Source organism: Choloepus didactylus, chromosome 1 (assembly GCF_015220235.1).
Source record: "Choloepus didactylus isolate mChoDid1 chromosome 1, mChoDid1.pri, whole genome shotgun sequence".
NCBI lineage: Eukaryota > Metazoa > Chordata > Mammalia > Pilosa > Megalonychidae > Choloepus > Choloepus didactylus.
In genome coordinates this window covers 85,537,848-85,564,204 of record NC_051307.1, presented here as the reverse complement: position 1 = coordinate 85,564,204, position 26,357 = coordinate 85,537,848, and the positions used below count along the sequence as shown (strand labels likewise).

The 26,357-nt window shown below is 38.2% G+C and overlaps 1 protein-coding gene and 1 long non-coding RNA gene across 5 annotated transcripts in view; one reads left to right on the top strand and one right to left on the bottom strand.

Moving 5' to 3' along the window:
- The window catches only part of POGLUT1 (protein O-glucosyltransferase 1), a 25,326-nt gene extending 3,951 nt beyond the window's left edge, over nucleotides 1–21,375 (bottom strand). For 2 of the 4 annotated variants that reach the window (XR_005216944.1, XM_037836026.1), the window contains exons 1-8: nucleotides 21,236–21,320; nucleotides 20,471–20,561; nucleotides 19,250–19,393; nucleotides 12,038–12,173; nucleotides 9,831–9,952; nucleotides 8,787–8,846; nucleotides 7,251–7,350; nucleotides 5,561–5,619 (exon numbers count right to left, since the gene is read on the bottom strand). Coding sequence is in view for 3 of the 4 variants with exons in the window: in XM_037836026.1 (XP_037691954.1) it covers nucleotides 5,561–5,619; nucleotides 7,251–7,350; nucleotides 8,787–8,846; nucleotides 9,831–9,952; nucleotides 12,038–12,173; nucleotides 19,250–19,393; nucleotides 20,471–20,561; nucleotides 21,236–21,320 (797 nt within the window). In the remaining variant the exon portion in view is untranslated. Of the gene's footprint in view, nucleotides 1–5,560; nucleotides 5,620–7,250; nucleotides 7,351–8,786; nucleotides 8,847–9,830; nucleotides 9,953–12,037; nucleotides 12,174–19,249; nucleotides 19,394–20,470; nucleotides 20,562–20,986 lie in introns of all 4 variants that reach the window. The other 2 variants (XM_037836036.1, XM_037836047.1) reach the window with 2 other exon arrangements.
- Nucleotides 18,901–26,357, top strand: LOC119534040. Its single transcript, XR_005216945.1, has 3 exons — nucleotides 18,901–18,915; nucleotides 21,024–21,298; nucleotides 23,980–26,357. It is a non-coding gene; the product is annotated as an uncharacterized LOC119534040 (long non-coding RNA).

Sequence of the window (26,357 nt, the reverse complement as noted above, 5' to 3'; positions counted from 1 at the left end):
ACCTTTTTCTTGATTTCCATTCAGATTGTTCATTAGTAGTGTATAGATATACCACCTTGCTGAATTTGTATCTTTGTTGTAGACATTTTAGGATTTTTTATCTATAGGATTATGTCCTCTGCAAATTGCGGAAGTAAAAATTGGGAAAGTTTTACTTCTTCCTATCAAATCTATGTGCCTTGTATTTCTTTTTCTTCCCTAATTGCTCTGGCTAAAACTTTTAGAACAATGATGAGTAACAGTGGTGACAGTGGGCATCCATATCTTGTTCCTAATCTTAGAGAGAAAGCTTGCAGTTTTTGCCATGGAATATGATGTTAGCTGTGGGTTTTTCATAGATGCCCTTTATCATGTTGAGGAAGTTTCCTTCTATTCCTAGTTTCCTAAGTGTTTTTATCAAGAAGGGGTGCTGGATATTGTCTGATGCCTTTTCTGCGTCAATTGAAATGATCATGATTTTTTTTCCTTCATTCTATTAATGAGACCTAGTACATTAATTTTCATATGTTGAACCTCCCTTGCATACCTGGAATAAATCTTACTTGATTATGGTAGTAATTCTTTTAGTGTACTGTTGGATTCGGTTTGCTAGTATTTTGTTGAGGATTTTTGCATCTATATTCCTAAGAGGTATTGGTCTGTTACCTTCTTTTCTTATGGTATCTTTTCTGGCTTTGGTATGAGGATGACGTAGGCCTCAAAGAATTAGTTACGAAGTTTTCCCTCCTCTTCAATTCTTTGGAAGAGTTTGAACAGGATTGTTGTTAATTCTTGGAATGTCTGGTAAAAAATCACCACTGAAATGTTTGGAAGAATTCACCTGTGAAGCCACTAGTCCTGGGATTTTTTGTTGGGAGCTTTTTGATGACTGATTCAATCTCTTTACTTGTAATAGGTCTGTTGAGATCTTCTGTTTCTTCTAGAGGCACTGTAGGTTGTTTGTGTGTTTCTGGGAACTTGTCTATTTCATCTAGATCATCTAAATTGTTGGCATACAGTTGGCATGCATATCCTATTATGATCCTTTTCATTTCTGTGAGGTAAGTAGTAATGTCCTTTCTGTAGGAATGTTCATTTCTGATTTTCATTATTTGCATCCTCTCTTTTTTCTTTCTCAATCTAGCTAAAGGTTTGTTGATTTTATTGATCTTTTCAAAGAAGAAACTTGTGATTTTGTTAATTCTATTTTTTTATTCTCTTATATGATTTATTTCTGTTCTAATCTTTGTTATTCCTTCTTTCTGCTTGCTTTGGATTTAGTTTACTGCTCTTTTTCTAGTTCCTCGAGGTATGGTTAGGTCTGATTTGAGCTCTTTTTTTATGATTTCTTTTTTTAATACATTTTTTATTGTGAAATATAACATACATACAGAACAGTGATAACTTTCAGAGTATGGTTTAACAAGTAGTTAGAGAGCAGATTTCAAAGAATGTTATGGGTTACAGTTCTACAATGTCAGTTATTTCCTTATTTTAAAATATAACATATATAAAGAAAGGTGATAACTTTCAAAGTACAATTTAAGAAGTAGCTACAGGGCAAATTTCAAAGAATGTTATGGGTTACAATTCCACTATTTTAGTTATTTCCTTCTAGCTATTCTAATACCCTAGCATCTAGATAGATAGATAGCTATAGATAGATTTATAGATAGATTTATATTTATATTTATATTTATATAAAGATTCAGTATTTGTAATCCTTTGTTAAATCCTATCTTGTCTGTTGCTACCGCTTCCTCTCATTTAATCACTTTCTTGATCTTCAGGGATGTCTAAGGATGTCAGTTACCACCCTAACTTGTTCATATTGGAAAAGGGTGTCAGCATTATGGGGAATGGGGATGCATCTGGTTGATGTTCTTGGAGAGGGTGTTGCCTCTAGATTTTGGTGCTTATCTGGCATAGAAACACTCCGGGGTATTTTTTAATGTAACATTTAGGGCTATAAATTTCCTCTGAGCACTGCCTTCACTGCATAAGTTTTAATAAGTTGTATTCTTTTTTTCATTCATCTGAAGACATTTCCTGACCTCCCTTGTGATTTTCATTTTGACCCACTGATTAAGAGTTTGTTATTTACATTCCATATATTTGTGGGTTTTCCAGTTCTCTGTTATTTTGTCCAACTTTATTCCATTGTAGTTGGAGAAGATACATATTGTGATTTCAACATTTTTAAATCTATTAAGACTTGTTTTGTGAACTAACATGATCTACCCTGAAGAATGATCCATGTGCATAAAATAAGAATGAGTATTCTTTTGCTTTTAGGTGAAATGTATGTTAGGTGAAGTATTTTGTGTGTGTGTGTGTGTGTGTTAGGTTTAGCTGGTTTACATAACTGTTCATGTCTTATATTTCCTTTTTGATCTTCTGTCTAAATGTCTATCCATTGTTGAAAGTGGTGTATTGAATCTCCTACTATTAATGTCGAACCATCTATTTCTCCCTTCAAATTTGCTTCGTATATTTTGGTTCTCTGCTGTTCAGTGCATATTTATTATTTTTATGTGTTCTTGTTGAATTGACTCTTTATCAGTATATAGTGAATTTCTTTGTCCCTCGTAACAATTTTGGACCTAAAATCTCTCTAGTCTGATATAAGTATCAGACTTAGCTCTCTTTTTTAAGTATCAGACTCTAGCTCTCTTTTGGTTACAATTGCATAGTATATCAGTTTTTCCATTTCTTCACTTTCCTCTTACTTATGTCTTGAACTTAAGATGAATTTCTTAAAGACAGCACATAGTTGGGTCATACTTTTTTATCCAGTCTGCTGATCTCTGCCTTTTGACTGGAGAATTTAATCCATTTTTACTTAAAGTAATTACTGATAATGTAGGACCTCCTTCTGGCATTTTGCTATTTGGTCACTTTGAGTCATACCTTCTTTGTACCTCAATTCTTTTCTTAATGCATACTTTCATATTTATTTGATCATTTGTGGGTACCATTTCCAGTCCTTTTCTATGTCCTCTGAATACATTTTTCAGATATCTTCTTCATGGTTACCATGGGGGCTTAAATGTAACATCCTAAATATATTACAATCACATTTGTTTTGATCACAACTTAATTTAAATAGAATATAGATACACTTTCCTATACCCCTCTGTCTCCTGCCTTTTCTGTGTATTTGTTACAAATTATATCTATACATTTTATGTCCAAAGCCATAGAATTATTACCTTTAATGCCTTTGCATTTTAGAACCTATAAGAAATAAAAAGTGGAGTTACCAAAAATATACAATAAAATATTACTGGCATTTATACTTACCCCTATGGTTACCATTACTGGAGGTCTTTATTTCTTTATGTCATTTCAATCCATTGTATTATGTCTTTTCCTTTCAATCTGAAGAACTCCCTTAGCATTGCTTGTAGGGCAGGCCTAGTGCTGACGAATTCCCTCAGTTTTTGTTTACCTGGGAATGTCTTAATCACTCCCTCATTTTGAAAGACAGTCTTGCCAGATATAAAATCCTTGATTGGTAATTGTTTTCTTTCTCCACTCTCAATATTTCATCCCACTGCCTTCTTGCTTCCATGATTTCTAATGAGAAATTGGAACTTAATCTTATTGGTACTCCCTTGTACATAACATGTGCTTTTCTCTTGCAGCTTTCAGAACTCTCTCCTTGTCCTTTGCATTGGACCATTTGACTACCATTTGTCTGGGCATGGTTCTCTTCAAGTTTATAATATTTGGGGTTTGTTGGGCTTCTTCAATGTATATATTTGTTAAGTTTGGGAAGTTTTCAGCCATTATTTCTTAGGCCATTCCTTCTGCTCCTTTCTCTCTTTCTTCTCTTTCTGAATCTCCCATGTGTTTACTGGTAAGTTTGACAGCATCTCACAGGTCCCATAAGCTCTGTCACTTGTTTTCATTCTTTTTTCTTTCTACTTATCAGCCTGAATCATGTCACTTGTCTTGTCTTCGAGTTCACTGATTCATTCTTCTGTTGTATTCAATCTGCTGTTGAAATCCTGTAGGGAATTCTTCATTTTAGTCATTGGAAGTCTTCAACTCCAATATTCTGCTTGGTTCCTTTTTAAAATTTTTATCTCTTTATTGAGATTCTCATATTGTTCATTCACCATTTTCCTGATATTTTTTGGTTCTCTCTCTGTTTTCTCTGTCTCCTTGAACTTACTAAAGTTCATCTTTTTAAAGTTTTGTCCAGTATTTTCAGAGCCTGGTATACTTTGTTGATGATTTCTGAATTTTTATCTTGTTCCTTTGTAATCTTTTGTTGCACACTGTACATTTTAATACTTTGAACTATTAATTCTGGGTTTTAGGCCCTGAGCTGTCTGTTCCTTAAGCTTGTATTCAGCTAGTGGTATAACAGAGGTTTCCTTGAGCACCAGTAGCTAACAAACCAATGCAAAAAAGTAAAAAATAAAACAAACAAACAACAAACATTTTAAGTATTTGTAAATTGGATCTCTGTTGACTATGCTCTCCATAAGAGTTTAGACATCCTATCAAAAGATCAGCCCAAGTGAAGCGAGGATCCTCTCCATCTTTTCTGAGCCTACATCTTATCCTAGGCATGTGCTTGCTCATGGCTTTAGGAATTCTCCTATTTATAGGAATCCAAATGTCCTCTATGAAATAAACTTTCCCTCACTCTCAGATGCTCTAATGTGTGTCTTAACGCTGGTAATCCATTGCCCCAAATGACTTCGACTTAATTGTTGCTTACACAGCTTTAGCTGTCTATAAGCTGCTTCTGCCTTCAGGGAAATTTCTAGGAGGGTGAACCAGAGAGGACTTTCCTGGTTCAGTCTTTCAGGCTGCCACCCCATATATTGGCAGCTTCACACAGACATCCCAGTTTGTGCACAGGGATACTCTGCTCCTTCAGGAACATGGCCGGGGACCCACGATGGGAGCACAGGCTGGCTCCACTGGCTTCACACCATGCCGGTGGAGGGGGATGGAAGAGGGACCAACAAGATCACCACGAGCTTGTCCTACCATTTAAAGCTGGCCTTTTCTTGATTCTGCACTCACCCAATTACTGTCCTTTAACTGTTTTCTGGGGTTTTGAGGAAGAGGGCTCTGCCAGTTTTTTTGCTAGTTTTTTAAAGATTTAATGGGGGAACAGTACCCTGGATTGCCTTATGCTTCCATCTTGGTCAACCTGAAATCTCCTGTTCATCTAATTTTTAGTCTGACACAATTAAATATTTAGTACATTTATTTTATTCATGTTGGACCTAAGCTATCTTTATTAACCTAATAAGTATATCATCTAATTCCAACTACTGACTGGATGGGGTATGGAGACAAGTAATCCCATCGCTTTGGTTCCTAGTCTGCAAGCTCTTTGGAAGCAGGGATCATGTTTCATTCATTTCTGCAGTCCCTGCATCACTCAGGTAAGAGCCTTGGGCACAATAGGCTCCCAGTAACTAACAACTAAATGAATTAATGCTACTTTCATAAACCCAAGCTTGACCCCAGTGTTACAGTTCTCACCCAAAGTGAAGCTAATTTCAAAGCAACAGGGAAACCAAGAGTCAGGAGTCCTGAAAGTCTTTCTTACTTGTATTTGCAGTGATCCACTAGATGGACATCCTTAGCAGCTGGCTTTCCCAAGGTATCCTTTAAGTGAAAAGGAAGTTATTAGTATTAGTGGTAATAGCATTTATTGAAGAAAACTGTGCATCAAGCATTGATTAAACACTTCATCAACATTACCTCATTTATGTCTCATAATAAACATATCAGGAGTCATTATTATCCCCATTTTATACACGAGGAAGCCAAGACTTCAAAAGTTGAGACCTGCCTAAGGTCATGTGACCCTAAATAGAAGAGTGAGGGTTTTAATCCAGGTCTGTCTGATTTTAGAGCTTAAGCTCACCTGGAACCATTTGGCCCCACTTTGAACTCACAGGTCATGGCCTATAGCACATTTCACTGTGTAAATTATTTATACAGGAGGTCTCAAGTAGTGGTTACCAGATGGTGCCCACATAAATTTTCATGGGCCTGCAAGTATTTAAAAATAAAAATTCAAGTCATTATCAACATTTATATGTGATAGGATATTTCTGGCAAAATTCCAGATTTTCAACTTTTCTTGAAAAATGGAAGATTTGGCAAACCAGCCTCCCATTCCCACTTGGCAGCAATTGACTAGACTTCTTAGTGCTCTCCAGTGGATCCTGTTTACTCCTTTATATCACCTGCCAGCACATGAGGGCATTTGACCTTGAGACCTCCTTGTACCTTTTATCCAGTTTATCAGATGGTAAACTCTTTGATGAGAGTAACTAGTCATGTCTGCCATTGAGCCTCCCATAGTAGATGAATAAATGAATGAATAAATTTTTCATATTTTCATTATTTAACAATTTCTTAAATTTCATTTAATACTGTTTTATTGAAATGGATACAATAATATAGGTATTTATGATATATTTAGATTTTTCCCAAGAAGTTTAAATGTTTTTCTCATAGCATCCTCATATGGTATATGGAAATTCCAGATAGGGAAATTTAGAGCTTAATGTTCTTAGATTAAGGCAAGAAATTGTTGAGGTTAGGGGACACTAAACTAATGTTCCTTATTTCTGGCTTTACCTCAGACTCATTTCAGGAGCTTTAAACAAATGAACATGCCTCGGTCCTGATTCATTTAAGCTCTCTGCTTGTACCATGAAGCCAGGGTTATGAACCACTGGTTTAAATCAGAGCTTGACAAACTATAGCCCACAAACCAATTCTGGACCACTGCCTGGTTTTGGATAGCTTGGAAGCTAAGAATATTTTTAAATTTTTAAATGGTTGAAAAAAAAAATCAACAGAATATTTTATGAAATATGAAATTCAAATTTCAGTGCCCGTAAAGTTTTATTAGAACACAGCCAGGCTCATTCACTTAACTATTGTCTATGACTCTTTTTGTGCTGTGACGGCAGAGTTGAGTAACTGCAACAGAGACCATATAACACGTAAGGTTTAAAATCTTTACTGTCTGGCCCTTTATAGAAAAAGTTTCCCCATCTCTGGTTTAAACCTTCAAAGTAATACACTGTCATAATATGGGCCAGAAAACAATGTGCGGTTGAAAAAGTATTTACCAGATACACTAATAATGATTCATGGAACTTTCTCTACATTGCTCCTGCCATTGAAAGGAAACCTAATCTGTAATTCTACCCATGTGCCAGTGTTCTTTGAATAAGAATGTTCACTGCTGTAGTTCTATTCAGATGATTGGTGATTACTTTCATAGATTTCCAGGCCTGGTTTTTGGTGTATTCTGCATCAACAAGTTTTGGATTTTTCCGAGATAGAAGAATGAGAGGATCTCGTTCTGGACTTGTCCTATAAAAGAAACACATGACATAAAACCATGTGGCCTACGCTATAATAGTGTTCCCAAACTCTGAAAGGTGAGCAGTGCCAGGAGCCAATGCAGGACTGTATGCCCAGATGGACAATTCACTGGTTATTATGACAGTAGAGGAAGGGAATCTGGGTGCTACAGCATCCTGGGTGGTCCTGGGCTATTCCCCACTTTACCATTCAGGAATGGGGAGTGTCTGACCATTCCTTCCTTCCATCTGGTCTTTAAGGGTATGTTGTTCTGGTCACTACAGCTGTAACTCAGAGAATACTTCCCCTTTTAGGAGGGTTCAGGTAGCCTCTAAAACCACTGATACTCACAGCTGTGTGACTAGGTAATCACCACTCACCAAAATAGCTACATGACCTTTGTGTATGCTTTGTAAAGTCCAATATAATACTTAAATTTAAAAATTATATGTCTTTAAAACCTGAAGACTATATATGGAAAAATCCTAATCATGGTCCAAGTAGCAGAGGGTCTTGACATTTGAGGGGTCATGGACTCCCTAGGAATCTGACGAGAACTGTAGGACCTCTCTTTAGAAAAATGCACATATCCCCATATAATTTCAAGGAGATCTTAAAACCCTTGAAGACCAGATTTGGACCCTGAGATAAGAACCTGTGATCTAAAGATCTGAGAATCAGAGAAGTTGATAAGGAGCAGAGAACAGTGGCTGGTCATCCCATCTGCATCCTGAAGTCCACTGCCCAAGCAAACAGGAGGGTAAAAAAAGGGTATGATCTCTGACAAGGGCTTACTGCAAAAACTACAAAACCTTCTCCCTTTATGGTCTCTTCCTGTTCATCTTTTTAACAAATATGTATTGTTTATCTATATGCCAGGCACTATTCTAGGCACTGGGGTAACAGAGCTGGCCCAAGACAAACAAGAAGGACGCCAACCCCAGCCTTTTCCATTTTCCTTTACTGCCCTCTTCCCTCTCCATTTTCACCAGTCTTAGTCTGTGTTCTTAACCACTTTTTAGCAGCTACAAAGTCTGATGGAAAAGGTAGTCAGGAGATCTGTTGATGATTCTTGCTCTGCCATTTACTTGCAGAATGACAGTGGGCAAGATTATAAGCTGTTTCTAGGAAGCTGTATGTACTCAGGCAAGAAAACAACCCATCTGTTCAACATCATATAGTCAATCCCCAGCACACTCAGAACACTCTAAAAATTTGTTGAGTGACTGGATGGATGAACTTCACTTCTTTGGATTTCAGTTCAGTTAACAGTGATTTGGACAAACAGTTTGAGTTCTCTAGTCTAAAATTCTGTGATTCTATTTATTTCTCAGTTATATTAGCTTTCCTTTTGAACTACAGAATTCTTCACACCCTCAAAGTTGCTTATGTTTTACACATAAATTGGAAGAATATCTTTGTAGTATGTTAGAAAATATAATCACCTTGATCCTCGGAAATATGCTGTAGAATTTTTCTTTTTCCATGGCCACTGTGCTGCTGACCTAAAAATAAGGATTTTGATTAGAAACTAAGCTAAGGACCAAAAATTGCCAGCAGTTAGCTCCAGAACACCAATCTTCGGGGAGAAAGCATTGCCATGACTCCTTGATTTGGACTTTCTTTTGGCCTCAAAACCATAAACTAATAAATTCCCATCATTTAACCCAACCCATTTCATGTCAAGGTATTTGCTTGACCAGCCTCGGAAATTTAAACAGTAAGGCACTTAATCCCCTTTGAATCTCTAGTCACACTTGGTACAGGTAATATACATTTGTGGTGATAACAATGAATTAAATTATTGCTTTCCCTAGAATCTCAGAGAAGACCTATAGAAACTGTGTTTATAGAAGTTCCCTAATTAAATACAAATGTTGTTTGATTCATTACTGTAAGAAATACCTATGACTTGGATGACCTAGCCAATCTGAATTCTGATGTAATGGCAGGATGAAGTCACTGGGCCAAGGCAGGTCTCAGTCAAATGCTGGAATAAACTCTGTAGTTGACATACCTAGTGGGTCTGCCCATCACCAGCAACCTGCACAAAGGACTTAGCTCTAAGTTATCAAGTCCTTTCATGTTTTTCCAGGTAATTTTCTACCCTCTCCCACAACGTGATCGTTCTTTTTTTTTTTTTTTTTTTAATAATGAAAGTAATTCACTTTTATTTGGAGAATCTAAAGAAGATTTTAAAGAAAATTTTAAAGAAGAAAAAAAAAATCTTCCATAATCCTTCCCACAGAGGCATTGCTAGTATTTTAGGGTAGGTTCTCCTGCCCTTTTTCTATGGATATGTAAACATTTTTATATACATATAAAATTACTTATGCTATAAACAGTTTTCTGTCTCTTTTTTTAACTTGAAAGTTAGCCATTTTTAAGTAAATAATTGTTTTCTCTATTTTTATTGTATTACCTTTTTTCTACTGCTTATTTCAAGAAAATCAACAAAGGGAAAAATAGAACCTCTCTGAAGGACCTACCTTGCCAGATCTTCTCTGAAGAGGTCCCACCGTCCAAGACCTGTAGGATAAATGGGCCAAACAGCAGGTCCCCCTTCCCAAAATGTCCAAGCAGGATACATGATATCATGATACTCTGAAGTCTTCAACAGAAACAGAAAGGTGGTTCTAAATCAGTTTTGGAACAAGAGAGAAGATCAAACTGCATTTATGCCACCGGATCTGGATAAAGGTCTTGTTCTATGTCACCTTGCCAAAGATATACTTTCCCCTAGACTCTGGATCTTAAAAGACAAAAGTGACTATGAGTTCAAACTGAATCCCAGAATTTGAAATCACATTAAAGGTCAACCTTTCCAGTACTCCAAGGTTCTGTTTTCCTACAGGAGACACACTGCTAGGGTTTTTAGTTTAAGGAAATAATACATCTAATTCTGAATGATCCCATATCTCTCTCATCTTTTAACTCCTGTTACACTTGGAGTTTATAATGTCTTACCCAGTTCTTGGTTATTTCCTAGATGGGCAGTACAAAGGTTAAGAGCGTGGGTTCTGGAGATAGATCATATGAGTTTGAATACCAACTGCATCTCTTCCCAGCCCTAGGTAAGTTACCAAATGTTTTTAAGCCTGAGTTTCCTTATCTTTGTAATGGGGAAAATCATATCTATCTGCTGGAATATTAAATGAGTTAATACATGTGAAACACTTAGAAACACTATGTGCCAGTGTCTGACACATAGAAAGTACTCAGTAAGTGTTAGTTGATATTAGTTAATACTGTGGCACTATTGAGTTAACATTGGTTGGTCAATAAATTCTTGGCTATTCATTGATCAGGATCAGAAGTGCCAATGTGCAGAATGAAGGTAGTAGTGTTAGCTCACATCTTTTTAAGAAAGTTTGAAACCATTTTGTTCCCTTTTTATAGTTATCTCTGTTAAAACTATGCCCACTGATAAACCTCTAACTCTACTGTTTTTTCCATTAAAATTACACCTTCAATGTGCTGTTTGCTTTCTCCTGAATCTTAAAAGAATGATATGTGATTCATCACACACCTCAAACATAAGCAACTGCTCAATAAAAGCTGTACAATTAACTATAAAATCCCTCCCATGAACATTGTCAGGAATCACTGATTTTAAGAAAGAGAAGTAAATATAAAGAGAAAGTATACTGATGGTTGTACTTGATTATGAACAGAAATAACAGATAAATAACAAACAAAAAGATCCTTACTGACTTACATGGGTGCCTCTATCTGTTCTGGGAGTTTCACGACAAATAATGGGACCAAGCACTTTTGAGAAATGAGGTTAAACCATGGGAAATGCAACACACATGTGGCCTCAGCCCACTTGCAACACAGGAAATAAACAAGTCTAGAGAGAAAGTAAACTATGATAAAGAATAATTGGAGGTAAATAGTCCCTCTGCTTTGGAAAAACCGGATCAGAATTGGCATTCCTTTTCCCAAAGTCCAAAGGGAATTCCTAAATCCAATTTGCCCCCAGAGAATCCTCCCCCTACCCCCAATGCATTCCTACCTAGTCTCTAGGAACTCTGACCCATTCTTGTTAATGCTTCATTTGCATGAACCTGGGCACCGATGAGATATTAACCTTGCCAAGTTCTCCATGCCCAAAGGTCTATCCTAGCTATTCCTTTACCCCCATATCTAGACCCAAGGAATGCCCCCCCCCCCATTTATCCCTCTCAGATATCCCAGGTTTATCCCCCTCAATGTACTGCTTAGATGCAAACTTGTGGAGATATTTGGTACCTTTGGGTTCACTGTTACCCATGCTGGTCCCTAGGATAAAGTGAGGGGCAGGACAAATGATACCCAGCTGGCTGATACATATACATATATTTTTGAATGAAATTGTTCCTTAATCCTATGAGCTTTCTTGGACCCCTCGCTCCCATGCTGTGATCTCTGAGCCCACCTCCAATGTCCTGTAAGGCTCCTCAGGCCTCTCATTCTTTACTCTGCATCCCTAACTGTACAGACACTTAAGCAATCTTACATTCCTTATGGGTTCTCAACCCCATTCCTCAGTTTATTGTTCAACCAGTTTATTGCTAACAGGGGCAAAGACCCACTACTGGACCTCATGCCTCACCCTCACCATTACCCATCAGACTCTGTCCTGGATAATGATCTCCTGCTTATACCACAGAGGACCATCCCAATACTCCCATGTAGGCTGTTCTGTACTTACCTTACTGAAGGAGAAGACTGGAATGGCAGGCTCCATCCATTTAGGAACCTGAGGATAATCTCGTACATTGATCACCATCTCCATGTCAGGGAGGTGCCCAATAATTTCCAAAATAAAGTGTTCAACACCATTACACCTGTCAACCAGGAATACCACAAATTCACCATAGCAGTGCCTACTCTATGACAAGGCAGGATCCCACCCACTCTTTTAAAATAAGACAAGCCAGTGTTCTATATATAATCAGCCTACTGCATAGCTTCCTGAAAGCAATATATAGGCTGGTTTTTGTTCCCCATTCCTGGGAGGTAACCTCTATATCCTTGGAATTTCCCATAATAGATGCATCTTTTGTTATTTATGGTGGGCCCCAAACCACAGCTGATAGTTGATGAAAATGAGATGACTCAAAGTCGGGCCAGCCTCACTAGTAGTCTTAGAGTAGGGAGCTGGCCAAACAGAAAGGCCAATCATGTGATTAGAGGGTTGGGGCTATGAGCCAGTCATATAGCCCAACCTGGAGAGGGCTAGAGATTGAGTTCAACCACATGGGCATTGATTCAATTGATCGTGCCTACCTAACGTGAAACCTCATTACAAACTCTGGACCACTGAAGTTTGGGTGAGCTTCCATAATTGATAATATTCATTGATGTGCCAGGAGGGTGACACATTATGATTCTACATGGAGAGGACATGGAAGTTTGCTTTGGAGACTGTGCCGGTTTGAATGTATTATGTCCCCCAAATGCCATTATCTTTGATATAATCTGGTGTGGGGAAACCTATCAGTGTTAATTAGTTTGTAATTCTTTTGAGTGTTTCCATGGAATGTGCCCCACCCAGCTGTGGGTGATAGCTCTGACTGGATATTTCCATGGAGGCATGGCCCCACCCATTCAGGGTGGGCCTTGATCAGTGGAGCCATATAAATGAGCTGAGGGGCATAGGGAACTCAGTGCAGCTGTGAGTGACATTTTGAAATGCAGCTGTGAGTAACATTTTGAAGTGCAGCTGAGAGTGACATTTTGAAGAGGAGCTACAGCCAAGAGGGACACTTTGAAGAAAGAACAGGAACTGCAGATGAGAGACAGTTTGAAGACGGCCATTGAAAGCAGACTCTTGCTCCGGAGAAGCTGAGAGAGAACAAATATCCCAAGTGCAACTAAGAGTGACATTTTTGAGGACATTAGAGAGGGACATCCTGGGAGAAAGCCATTTTTGAAACCAGAACTTTGGAGCAGACACCAGCCACGTGCCTTCCCAGCTAACAGAGGTTTTCCAGACACTAGTGGCCATCCTGTAGTGAAGGTACCCAATTGCTGATGTGTTACCTTGGACACTTTATGGCCTTAAGACTGTAACTGTGTAACCAAATAAACCCCCTTTTATAAAAGCCAAGCCGTCTCTGGTGTTTTGCATTCTGGCAGCATTAGCAAACTAGAACAGAGACCCTCCTAATCTTGCCCTCTGCATCTCTTCTTTTGGCAGCTTCTGATTTGTATCCCTTTTTATCCTAAAACTATAATCATAAATATAGTGGTTTCTTGAATTTTGTGAGTCGTTCTAGTGAATTACCAAACCTGAGGGCATGGTAGGAATCTCCAAATTTGTTGGTCAGAAGTGTGGGTGGCTCTGGGGACCCTGCTGAACTTGCGGTGGTGTTTCAAGTGACAGCAGTCTTGTAGAAGATTGCTCTTAACCTATAAAAACTAACCTAATTTCAGGTAGTTAAGAGTCAGAATTACATTGCAATTGGTTAGTAAAGTTACTGCAAAATGCTTCTAAAGGGACTATTCCTCTCTTTTAAATAGTGCAAGTTATCTTTTCTGGCTAGGCTGCTCCAGTTTACGATATTTAATAAAATTTTCTAACTAAATCATCATAGCTTTTAAAGGAGTATTATTGCTCTTCCTCCTACTTCTCCTCTATCCATTCCCAGTTTCTCCTTTATTTGTCTTATATGGACTATTTTAATGAGTAAGCAAGATACAAATTCTGATGAGAACTAGAAAAGCTAATTTTCTAATTGTATCCTTGGGCTTTGCTTCTCACAAAGACACTATTTTTATTCTCACCATAATTAGGTCTCATAATTTCTGATGAAAGATAGGAAACCTTCCATCACCTTTGACCTGAAACAGGACACTATCAAAATCAGTTTTGCAAGTCAGAAAAACAATATAATCAGGGGACTTGTAATATAGCTTTTTAACTAGGCTCCCCAGAGAACCTCAGAGGATTTCTTGATAAAAAGAGAAGATACACTACCAGCTTAGCTTCTTTCTGACTCATTCTTTGAGGCCCTGACCAGCACTTCCTGGGGACAGCATTCCAAGGCATGACCCAAATTTTTCAGCAGAATGGAAATGAGTGATTTAAAATTTTGCTTTATATATAAGGAGATAAATGAAAAAAATATTTAAGTGATTTATAAACATAGGAAAAGATGCTCAACTCTATTAATAATAAAGAAATGCCAATGACACTAGATGCCAGTTTTTACTAATCAGATTGGCAATGGAGCATTATTCAGCGATAAAAAGATTAGCTTATATATATGTTACCAGAATAGAACCGTTCAACACAAAGAGTGAACCCTAATGTATAATTATGGACTATATTTAATAATATGTTTATAATAATAATGTTTCATCAATTGTAACAAAGGTACCAAACTCATACAAAATGTTAATAATAAAAAAACAATATAGGGGAATAATATGGCAACTCTGTACGTTATGCATGATTTTTCTGTAAACCTATAACTATTCTAATTTTTTAAAAAAAGTTTTTTAAATGCAAAACAGAAACAAATAAAAAAAAAAAAGAAATGAGCTATCAAGTCATGAAAAGATACAAAGAAATCTTAAATTGCTAAGTCAAAGAAGCCAGTTGAAAAAGTTACATACTGTACAATTCCAACTATATGACTCCCTGGGAAAGGCAAAACTATAGACAGTAAAAAGATCAGGACAGTTACCAGGAACTCAGGGGGAAGGGAAAAGGATATATAGGTGTTTGGGTCACTTTTAGGGCAGTGAAACAATTCTGTATGATACTATAATGGTGGATAATGGTAGATACATGACATTATGCATTTGTCAAAAACTACTGAACTATACAACACAGAGTGAACCCTAATGTAAATTATGGACTTTAGTTAATAATAATGTATCAATATTGGTTCACCAATTATAACAAATGTACCATGCTAATGCAAGATGTTAATAATAGAAGAAACTGGGGGGAGGGGGGAGAAGAGAGGAGAGCATATGAGAACCCTCTGTACTTTCTGCTCAATTTTTTTGTAAACCTAAAACTGCTCTAAAAAGTAAAGTCTATTTACAGATTACTTAAAAGTCTTTCAAAATTATTCTTGCACTACACGTACATGTGACAGTTAAAACATTTATATTTTCTTTCATATTTTGCTTTTAAAAAAGCACTCTCTGACACAAGCACATGGATGGATGCCTGTGGACAGGGCTGGGGGCGGGGTGGAGGAGAAGTGGCAGCACAAAGGGGTGGGTAGGAAGAATTACAGATGCACAAAAGGCACAAAGGAAATTTTGGGAATGGCTGATATGTTCATTATCTTGGTGTATAGATATGTCAAAATTTATCAGATTGTACACTTTAAATATGTGCAGTTTATTTCAAGTCAATGATACCTCAATAAAACCATTATTAAAAAATAACATGACTCTCCATTGTTGAAATGATTTATCTCTAATATTAATTAGATCTGGTTTCTTAGCAAATTCTCTCAGTTCATCCTTGAAATGCTGAGTTTATATTTTAATTTATTCAAAATGTAACTTTCAAAAATTTCATACAGATCCTGCAACCCTGTTATTAGGTATATACTTGGAGGAACTGAAAGCAGGGACATGAATGGACGTTTGCACACTAGTGTTTATGGCAGCAGTATTCACGATTTGCAATGGATGGAGGTGGCCTAAGGATACATCAACTGATGACTGGAAGGACGAACTGTGGTGTATATATGCAATGGAATACTGAGTGGCTACAAAAAGGAATGAAGTGGTGAGGCATGCAACTAGGTGAATGAACCTTGAGGACAGTATGTTGAGTGAAATAAGTAAGAAATGGAAAGACAAGTATTATAACACCTCACTAATATGGACTAAATATAATGTGCAAACTCTGAGAAGTGAATTCAAGAGCATAGGTTATCAGGGGAAGGCTTATTGTAAAGGTTCCTAGATTGTAAACTCTTACAGCAGTCACATCTATTCTTGAGTTGTTACAGTTATTTCTAAATTCTGAGATGCTGAACTCTTTGTGTATTATCTGGTCGTTCCCTGGAAATTCAGGAATCTGAGACTCAGAACTAGAGTTCTGCAGCTATGAAAGTCAGCATTACTCCATACGGCAACTGTTAAAAAAAGTGAAAAAGAGATCAGACTTCAATTAGAGATATGAATGAAGCTGATCTGATTAGGACTAAGGCAAATCAAACTAAAGGACAATATTGACTTGTTTTAAAACTTCAACTTCTCTGTGTGAGACCAAAGGAAGACATGTTTATTTGGTGCAAAATTTATGTTTTCTGTAACACACTATCCAATTTAACTTGTATGGACAGTTTATTCAGACACCATAATTACATGGAACCTTGAACAGGAATTGAGATCTTGTTGGTCTATACAGGTTAGTATGATGCCCTGATAACATTCCAGAGTACCCTTTAGGGACTGGGAGAAAATGTTGAAATATTAAACTTCCCCACCTGGGGAATTTCTAATATTCTCGCAAGCACTGGGGACTACCAATTTAATAGGCCAAGCCCTCGATCTTGGGGCTTGCCCTTATGAAACCTCTTCCTGCAAAGGAGAGGCTACGCCTGCTTATAATTGTGCCTAAGAGTCATCCCCAGAGAACCTCTTTTATTGCTCAGATTTTTGTGGCCTCTCTCTCTAAGCCGGCTCTGCAGGTAAACTCACTGCCCTCCCCCCTACATGGGACATGACTCCCAGTGGTGTATATCTCCCTGGCAATGTGGGCCATGACTCCTGGGGATGAGCCTGGCCCTGGCATTGAGGGACTAAGAAAGTCTTCTTGGACCAAAAGGGGAAGAGAAATGAAACAAAGTTTTAGTGGCTGAGAGATTTCAAATGGAGTCGAGAAGTAATTCTGGAGGTTATTCTTATGTATTATATAGATATCCCTTTTTAGTTTTTAGTGCATTAGAATAGCTAGAAGGAATACCTGAAACTGTTGAACTGTAATCCAGTAGCTTTGATTCTTGGAAATGATTGTATAACTATATAGCTTTTATGGTGTTACTGTGAAATTGTGAAAACCTTGTGACTGATACTTCCTTTATCCAGTGTATGGGCAGATTAGTAATAAAGACAAAAAATAAATAATGGGGGGAGTAAGAGATATGGGATATTTTGGGTGTTCTTTTTTATTTTTATTATTCTTTTTTTTGTGTAATGAAAATGTTCAAAAATTGTGGTGCTGAATGCACAACTAGATGATGATACTGTGAATCACTAATTGTACACTTGGGATGATTAACTGGTATGTTAATATATCTCAATAAAATTGCAGTAAAAAAATTCTATACAGGTTTCTGCAACTGGGTGAATTAAAAGTATCTAGATCTAGAAAGACAGAATCTTTGAGATATTACACAACTGTGTCCATTTCATTAAAGAAACTCATTCTGAATATTTCATTCTATTCCTGTTTTGTCTGTCTCTGTTTTCTTTAGTTGTATGTAGCTTGGGTAAGGAACTTTCAGTGCCATAAGTAATACAGATAACTTATTGTGCTCCCTTAAGAACATCTGCAACACCTTGCGATTCTGATCAAAATGCTCTGAGGTCTGGAAAAAGCAGATACATGTCTTTCAGAATCTTGGAAAGTAATTAATTTCATCTGGAAATGGTTCAGATAACTTTGAACACTGGATAAGCTTTCAAAGTCTAACAATGCCTATATTTGTATTTTATTTCTCATTTTTGGAAATTAATTAAAATCTCTCCATGCTCATAAGTAGTACTTAGTCTCTATCATTGTCCCAAATAATGAAACAAACATAAAATACCTCAATAATTTTCCCAACTACCACCTTATTTCCCCGACACTTGAAAACCAAAATGTCACTGTGATTACCTCATGATAGTGAGATATTAAGTGATCTTTATTTTCTTTTTTGTGGTGGTGTTTTTATGTATTTTTTACAATGAATATGTATTAATTTGTAATAAAGTTGTTATTTAAAACAGGCGAATTAATATAAATCCTGCTGTAAGGGGACTGCATAATTTTTGCAATACTGCTCATTTATTTTAACGACAGAATAGTGATTGTTTAGCAGGGCAAGAGGGTCTTATGGAAATAACATGCCTTCTAGGTTTTGTGCCTTCTAATTTTATAAGATATGAGTTACCAAAAAAAAAAAAAAAAAAAAAAAAGTACTAAAATGGAAGTTTATCATTTATTGTACATAATGCTTCCTAAGCCCAAATTGTAGGCTTGGTCTATGACCCACCAAACTCCCTCTCAGCTTCCAGTCCCCTGATATGTTACCTCAGCCCCCATACCTGAAGTTCTGGCTAGCAATGCCTATGTAATCTGCAGCCTCTGTTTTTCCTTTTGACTCTCAGCCAACTTTTCTTAAATACTCAGTCCCTGGAACAATACCTGGCCCATGACAAACTCAATAAATACCTAAGCTTCTCCTTCTCCTTCAGTCCAGCTCACTCTTGCTATGTCTTATCAGTCTGTGTCCTACAGCTACTGCATCCTGGAAAGGATGAGAAGGAACAAGGCCAGTACAACTAGAGGGATGTACCCAAGCCTCATGAAGAGAGAGAAGACAGGCTTTCCCTCTGCTGCAGGTATGGTCCTGCTAAAAATGAGGCCAGGAATATATCTGAAGAACATTTTCCTCATTTGGCACAAGGGATTCTCTCAGCTAGGCCAGTGGACAAATGCTCAAAAAGCTCCTAAAATCTAATCTGGGAATAGGAAACTAAGGCAGTCATGTAGGAGACAGGAGTTGATGAGAAAAATATCTGGGCATGGAGAAGAAGTTGTCACTATTCTGTCATCCTTCTGAAATATGAGGAGGTATTTATAGTCAGTCCCCTGAATTGACTTCTCAATGAGAATAGTATCAATCTAGTCCATGTACAATAAAGTCAGAAGACTTGTATACATTGTTACTCTTACCTTGAAGGGAACATGCAGTCATTTTCCCGGTATAATCTGTTCTCAATGATCTGATAGTGAGTCCCTAGCTTCCGTCTGACCACCTCCGCCATCATGTTCTTGGAGATGCCTCCTCGGAAAGGAGTAAGATCCTGTTCTATGACTCTGGGGAAGAACAGAAATCAGCAAGGAGAGGAAACCAAGAGAGTGATGCCACTTCACCTAACTCCTATCCGTACATTTAGATTTAGTATTAGAGAACACAGCAAGCTGAGGGGAAGTAGAGAGGGCAAGAATGAGCAACTTTTTCCCAGAAGCACCATAGGTAATCTAAACTATCAACAACAAAGTCACAAAGAGTGAAAAGGCAAGTCAATTTCTCTTCTTCCTCTCTCCCTTTGGATTGCCCCTCTCTTACTTGACCCATATTCTTCCTTCACTACTCCTGCCACACCCTTGTCCTCCCCAGTGACATCCCTTCCCTGAATCCCACAAAGGACAAGGTTTATGCCATACAGTCTAACACTAACTCCTTTGTTCTGGTCTTTCTGGCCCACTCCCACTCCCAGCAGCAGTCAGAATTGACATTCTTTTGACATCCCTTTTAAAGCTCAGTACATAGTAAATTTTCAACAAGCATCAAAATTTTTGAGGAGTCACAGATTAACTTAATGAGGCGCTAAAGGATCCTGTTATTTAGCTGATGAGGAATCTGAGGTCCAAAGAAGGTAACTGGTTTGCCACAGGGGTAATCAGTGAGAGATTTGGGACTAAAACCCAAGTCGCTGACTGCTTGCAAAGTTATCTTTCTACCATATCATGCTTCCTCTCTAATTTGCATACTTTAAAAATAACCAACATGAAACTTATTATATTCAATTATAATTATGTTTATTCATTCAACAATATTTATTAAGTACTTACTAATGGTCAGCACTGGGGCCACTATAGTAAACAAGACATAGACCCTGACCTCAAAAGGCTTTCAGTTCAGTGGGGAAAACAGCAGAGAAGTACATAGCTAATCATAGAGAATTTAAAGGCAATGCGAGTCTTCAGGGCCTCGTCTCTTCTACGGCATCCTTATTTTCTAGAAATAGGAAAACCACCTCAGGCACATCTTTCTGCTCTCAGAACATGCTTGGTTCTCTGACCACTGCAACCAAGGTCTCTCTTGAATCTTAGGGTCCTTCCTCCTGACAAGAATTCAATTCTCAAAGAGGCATCAAAGTAAAAACTCACCCATGGTAGCAGCTGCAGTCGTGACTTGAACAGGGTTCATAATTCTCCAAAGACCTATTAATTTGGTCAATAAATACTTGCCATTTTGCACCTTAAAAAAGTGAAATAAATAAGAGTTAACAAAATACCCACAAGCTGTCGTGTTAGCAACAGACAGAACCATTAGAAGGCCAAAATTTTTAGACACTCCCTTCCCATCCGGTGAAACGCCCAGAAGGATTCTTTTTGTAACTCTCCTCTTCAACCCAATCAGGTGTCCAAAAAAATGGAAAATTCCCAAGTTAAGCTCCGCATTCAGAAGGCCAAAATTCTCCCTTTCTACTAATCAAACTGAGCCCCATAAAGAGGATTAAATAAAAGCCACAGCAGCCTCCTTCTGGCGATAGCCTAAACCGCCCCCCCCCACACACGAAATCCTCCCCCCCACCCCCCGTTAGTTTTGGGGAGATACAGAGTAGCCAAGCACCAAGCACCAGCAGTATCCCCAGAGGGCGGACATGAGAATTCTCTCCCTACCACCATTTCGAATTCTGGAGACTGTATTATTCACCAGGGTCCTGGACGGGAGACGCAACGCCAGACACCTTCTCTATCTGCTCTAATTAGCGTCGGTGCCCTCCGCCCAGCTCTGCGCAGCCGCCGTGGCGGCCACAGCATCCGCCAGAACGCGGGCCGCACGAGGAAGCGAGGAAGGGGGGAGAGATCCTCCGGTCCCCGGCCAGACCCCCAGCCAGAACGGCAAGCTCGGCCCTGCCCAGAGCCCACCTGCTTCCTTCTGGCGGCCTTGCGGGGTAGGCAGGAGCAGCAAGAGCAGCCCCAACCAGAGAGGTGAGCGCGTCCACGGCTCCATGGCCAAGGGACCCACTGCAGATACCTCCTCGCAGCGCCGGCGGAAGCGCGACCCGGCACAGTAATGGCCAGAAGCGCCGCACCACGTGGGCGGCTGGCCGCCCTGCACAAAGGGCAGTGCCGCGCGCTCCCGCCCCCTGCTCCTGCCCTTGGGTCGGAATTTCCGGGGGAACGCGGCGCCTGGACGCTGGGGCTAGCAGGCCGTTGTAGCTGTGCTTGTTATGTTTAAAGACAAGCTATTTGTTAGCTGCTATTAGTTAGCTGCTTCGTGTGGACGTGTACCTTGAAGGATTCAAAATGCATCGCTTCTCTCCCTCTTTCCTTTCTCCTCTCTTTCTCTCTCTCGAAAAGCGGAGCCTAACAATGATAATACTTTACATTCTCTAACATATTGAAAACATCTTATTCTCTGCAGCCAGAAACCGGAAGCTCAGAGAGGATAGTGACTTGAATTTAACGGTTAGTGGCACAACCAAGGTCAGGGATAGAACCTAGGTGACAAGGTTCTTTCCACATCAAACTGCTTCTTTTTAATAGCAAGGATAATAGTGATAATACAAGTGTTTATTCATTGTCTAAAATGTGCATAGTAACATCCTAGGTTTTATGGAAAATATATAGGCGTACAAGATGTGATCTGTGTCCTCCAGAAAGTCTGAACTAGTTGAAAATTCAAATATTCTTCCCTAGAGATAAGTTACAGTTTAAGGCAACATGTAAGTGCTATTGGTATCAGTGAAGGAAGAGATCAGTATGAACTGGAGACCTGGAGAAAAACGTGAGAAGGGTGTACTCCAAGCTGAAGAAAAGGAAATGTTGCAGTTAGGGAATATTGTGCTGGAGAGACTAAAAGAGTGGGAGCCATAATTTGCAAAAAGTGGGAATGGAAGTAAGAGTATAGCAGGAACCTAGTTTAAGGGTAGTAGAGGGTTTGGGGTGCATTTTGAGGAATGGTGGAAGATAAAATAATGTTGACTGGTAGGCATGGGCCTTCTAAACCAGAGAGGGTGTTTGGACTGAATTAGATGAGGGCGGAACCACCCAGTTTTTGTGTGAATGAAGCTTACCGTGGGTGAGTAGACAAGAGGAGAAAATGAACCCCCAACACTGTAATAATACAAGACTCTTTCAGGAATCCAAATGAAAACTTGAATCAAAGTTTCTTCTCCTTCCAGAAAGATATGCAGTACCCCAAAATGAATGATTCATTGAAAGCACATAACCAAGATAAGGTACTACAGAGAAGAATACCACAATAACCTTCAGATTCAGAGTTAATCTAAAATGAATGTAGTACAGAGTAATTTTTTAAACTTTAGTAAAAGAGTTTTTATTTTCCATAATCACAGTTTTCTGTGATTAGGAGAAAATGGAAATCACTTTGTGTTATAATGTCTTTGAACTGAAAATAAATCAGTATTTTCTGCAATTTTACAGTGTTTGTATAGAAGAAGAGCAGCCGTATACAAAGGGGAATAAGCTGCATCTTAAACCAAATAATAATTGTTTTATTTCTTTAACAGGTGTGGTTGTTTATTCCAGTGGTTCCTACATCTGAATAAGCACCAGAATCCTCTTGGAGCTTATGAAAATCACAGATTTCTAGATCCTATACCAGCCACTTATTTAAATGGTACATCAGCCACTGTATTAAAAATGGTAGTCTTGTGGCACACACTCCCTTTATCCAGTGTATGGACAGATGGGTAGAAAAATGGGAACAAAAAGTAAATGAGTAAATGGGGGGATGGGAAAGATGGGATGTTTTGGGTGTTCTTCTTTACTTGTATTTTTATTCTTATTCTTGTTTTTTTTTTGAGTAATGAAAATGTTCACAAATTGATTTTGATGATGAATGCTCAACTATATGATGGTACTGTGAACAACTGATTGTATACTGTGGATGATTGTAGGGTATGTGAATATATCTCAATAAAACTGAATTGAAAGCAATAACAACAACAAAATGGTAGCAACACTAAGCATTTTAATTAAGCATCATTCTGTGGTCAAGCAATGAGAAGGCTTCTGTAAGGGAAAATCATGCCCCAGAAAATTGGGGAAGTAAATAGAAACCAATAGACATAATTTACTTACTCAAGAAGTCTTTGCCTTGCTTTAACATTGCAAATATTTTCTTTACAAATTTATCCCTACAGAAATAGGGAACTATAACATGGTTACAAAACTAGCTAAATAAGAAAATGAAGATTGGGGAAAAATGTGTTCTTCTCTTTAAAAAAATAAACAATGGTAATATTACCAAGATGGCAGAGTGATACACTCCTAGGTTCCCCCCTCCCCATAAGTTTTAATTAACAAGCAAAAGAAGGCAAATCATACTTCTAGGTATATACCCAAAAGAATTGAAAGCACAGACACAGACAGATATTTGTACACCAGTGTTCATAACAGCATTATTCACAATAGCCAAATGTCCATCAACCCAAATGTCCATCAGATAAATGGATAAACAAACTGGTGTATACAGATGTGATGGTTTGGAGCTGTATGTATCCCAGAAAAAACATGTTCTTAAACGTAATTCATTTCCTGTGGGTGTGAACCCATTGTAAGTAGGTCCCTTGGATGCGGTTACTTCAGTTAAGATACGGCTCAGGATGGGTCTTAATCCTATTTGTGGCATCCTTTATACACAGAATGAAACTCAGAAAGAGAAAGCCAAAGAGGGAGCAGCCTGAAGTTGAACATCAACAGAATCCAGAAGAGAAGGGATCGACCAGGAGACACCACCTGTGCCTTGCCATGTGAAAAGCTAAGAATGAAGAATTGCCAGCAGCCAGCCCCAGAATGCCATGGTCTTAGGGAAGAAAGCATTACCTTGATGATACCTTGATATGCACCTCTTATCTTTGCCTCCAAATCGTGAGCTAATAAGTTCCCATTGTTTAATCATGAGCTGATAAATTCCCATTATTTAAGGTATTTTCTTGAGCAGCCTAGGAAACTAAAGCATTATCTTTTACCCTTTTCTTTAAAAATAATAAACAATTTAATCTTCTTGGGGTTGGTGATAAAGTGGCTTTATTAACTTAAATCGAAATTATTCAGGACAGAGTAAAAATTTTCCTGTTACAAATAATAGTAAGACAGGTGAGATGAGTGAATTTCCCAATCCAGTTGATGGCACCACCATTCTCCCAATTGCTCAAACTGGTTGGTATCTTTCCTACATCTCTCATCAGCAGAAGAATATGTGAATTTGCCCACATCTCCATCCCCATTGCTACCACCTTACATGTCCCCTTAAATGTCCCAGCTTCCATGGGTTCAAATCTTAGCTCCACCATTTACCAGTTGGGTGACTGGACAAGTACTTAACCTCTCTGTCTTGGTTTCCCCATCTGAAAAATGAGGTTATTATAAAGATTAAATAACTTAGTTTTTGTAAAGCACTTAGAACAGTGCCTGGCACATAGTAACCATTATACAGGTCTTCATCAAATAAAAATAATAATAGTTTCTCCTACCCCAAATACATCAGTACTCCAGAAAGCAGCAAGAATAATACTAAATCACAAATTAAATCATGACACTTTGCTTACAATTCCTCATTGGTTTCCCACTACACTTAAAATGCAAACTGTATGGTTTAAGACTCTGTAGTCAAGCTTCTGTCTGTATCTTCAAATTCATTTCATGCCACGTTCCCCATTGCTCACCATGGTTCAGCTATACTGGTTTGTTTTAAGTTCCTCAAAGATGCCAAGCTCCAACTCACCTTACGATTTCTGCACAAATTTTATCTTCTATCTGGACTGCTTTTCTCTCCCATCTTTCTTCACTGGTCACTTCCCAACCTTTAGGTTTCTGCTGAAAATATCACCACCTCAGACAGACTTCCCCTAAAAACGGCACCTTCTTTATTTTCTACCTTAGCCCCTTATTTGTCTCTTTCACAATGCTTATCATAATTTGCAGTTATTTTATACATTAACTATTTCCCTCATTAGAATTTAAGCTCCAGGAGGGCAGGGATGTATTTGTCCTGTTCACTGGCACAGTGCCTGGCACACAGTAGGCACTAAATAATTGCTGAATGAGGAAAGATGCCTGGAAGTTAACTGAAAAGGGGCAGAGGAGTTTCGATGTGGCAAGCTAGGAAGCAGTTAAGAGAGCAAAAATGAAAAATAAATGTACAAAATCCCTTACCCTAAGAGGTAAATACAATAAAAATATGTATAGCTCTCTATCAGATTTTATATATTCATGAACAAAAGCTCTGTGGCAATTAGGACATGAAGAATATTACTAACTGTAGCAGTTTTGATATGGGTCATTCTGGTTCTGCCACTTATTAGCTGGGTTATTTTCAGTAAGTTATCGTGTCAACTTCAGTTTTCTATGTAAGATAAGAGCAATGATAATATCTATCAAAGCATTTAAGATTTAAACAGAGAATGTAAGGCTCCTAGCCCAGGCAATGACAGTTAACTAGTCATAGAATTGATACAAAGGGCTTTCTCTTAAGGCACTTAAAATCTCTGGAGTGACAGATCTCACACTTATGTTCTTTTTGACCCCCTCTCCCTTACTCTTCTTACACCAAACTGTTGGCAGTTCCTTACTCCTTTTGATGTTGCCCACCTCCTTATCTTTTTTATCTGCTGCTTCCTCTACCAGAAAGCCATCCTCCTGTAACCATGAAGTTAGGATTTAAGAGCTAAATATGATTACTGAATCATTATACCTATCCTTTTACTTTCTAGTATATTAGAGTAGACAGAGGGAACTACCTGAAATCTGAGCTGTAATACAGCTGCCTTGATCTCTGATAATGATTGTATAGCCTTTATCTTGTGCCTTTGTGATTGTAAAACCCTTGGGACTGACCTTCACTTGTACCTATTTATCCAGTTTTTTGACTTTAAAGTCTGATTATCATTAAAGAAGCCTCTAATATTTATTAATGAAAGAACTTGATTCCACCCAGAACTAACCCACCCCAAGTCCAAAGTTATCTTGATAACCAAAGCTGGGATCTAACCAAAATGGGCCCACCTGACATGCACAGTAG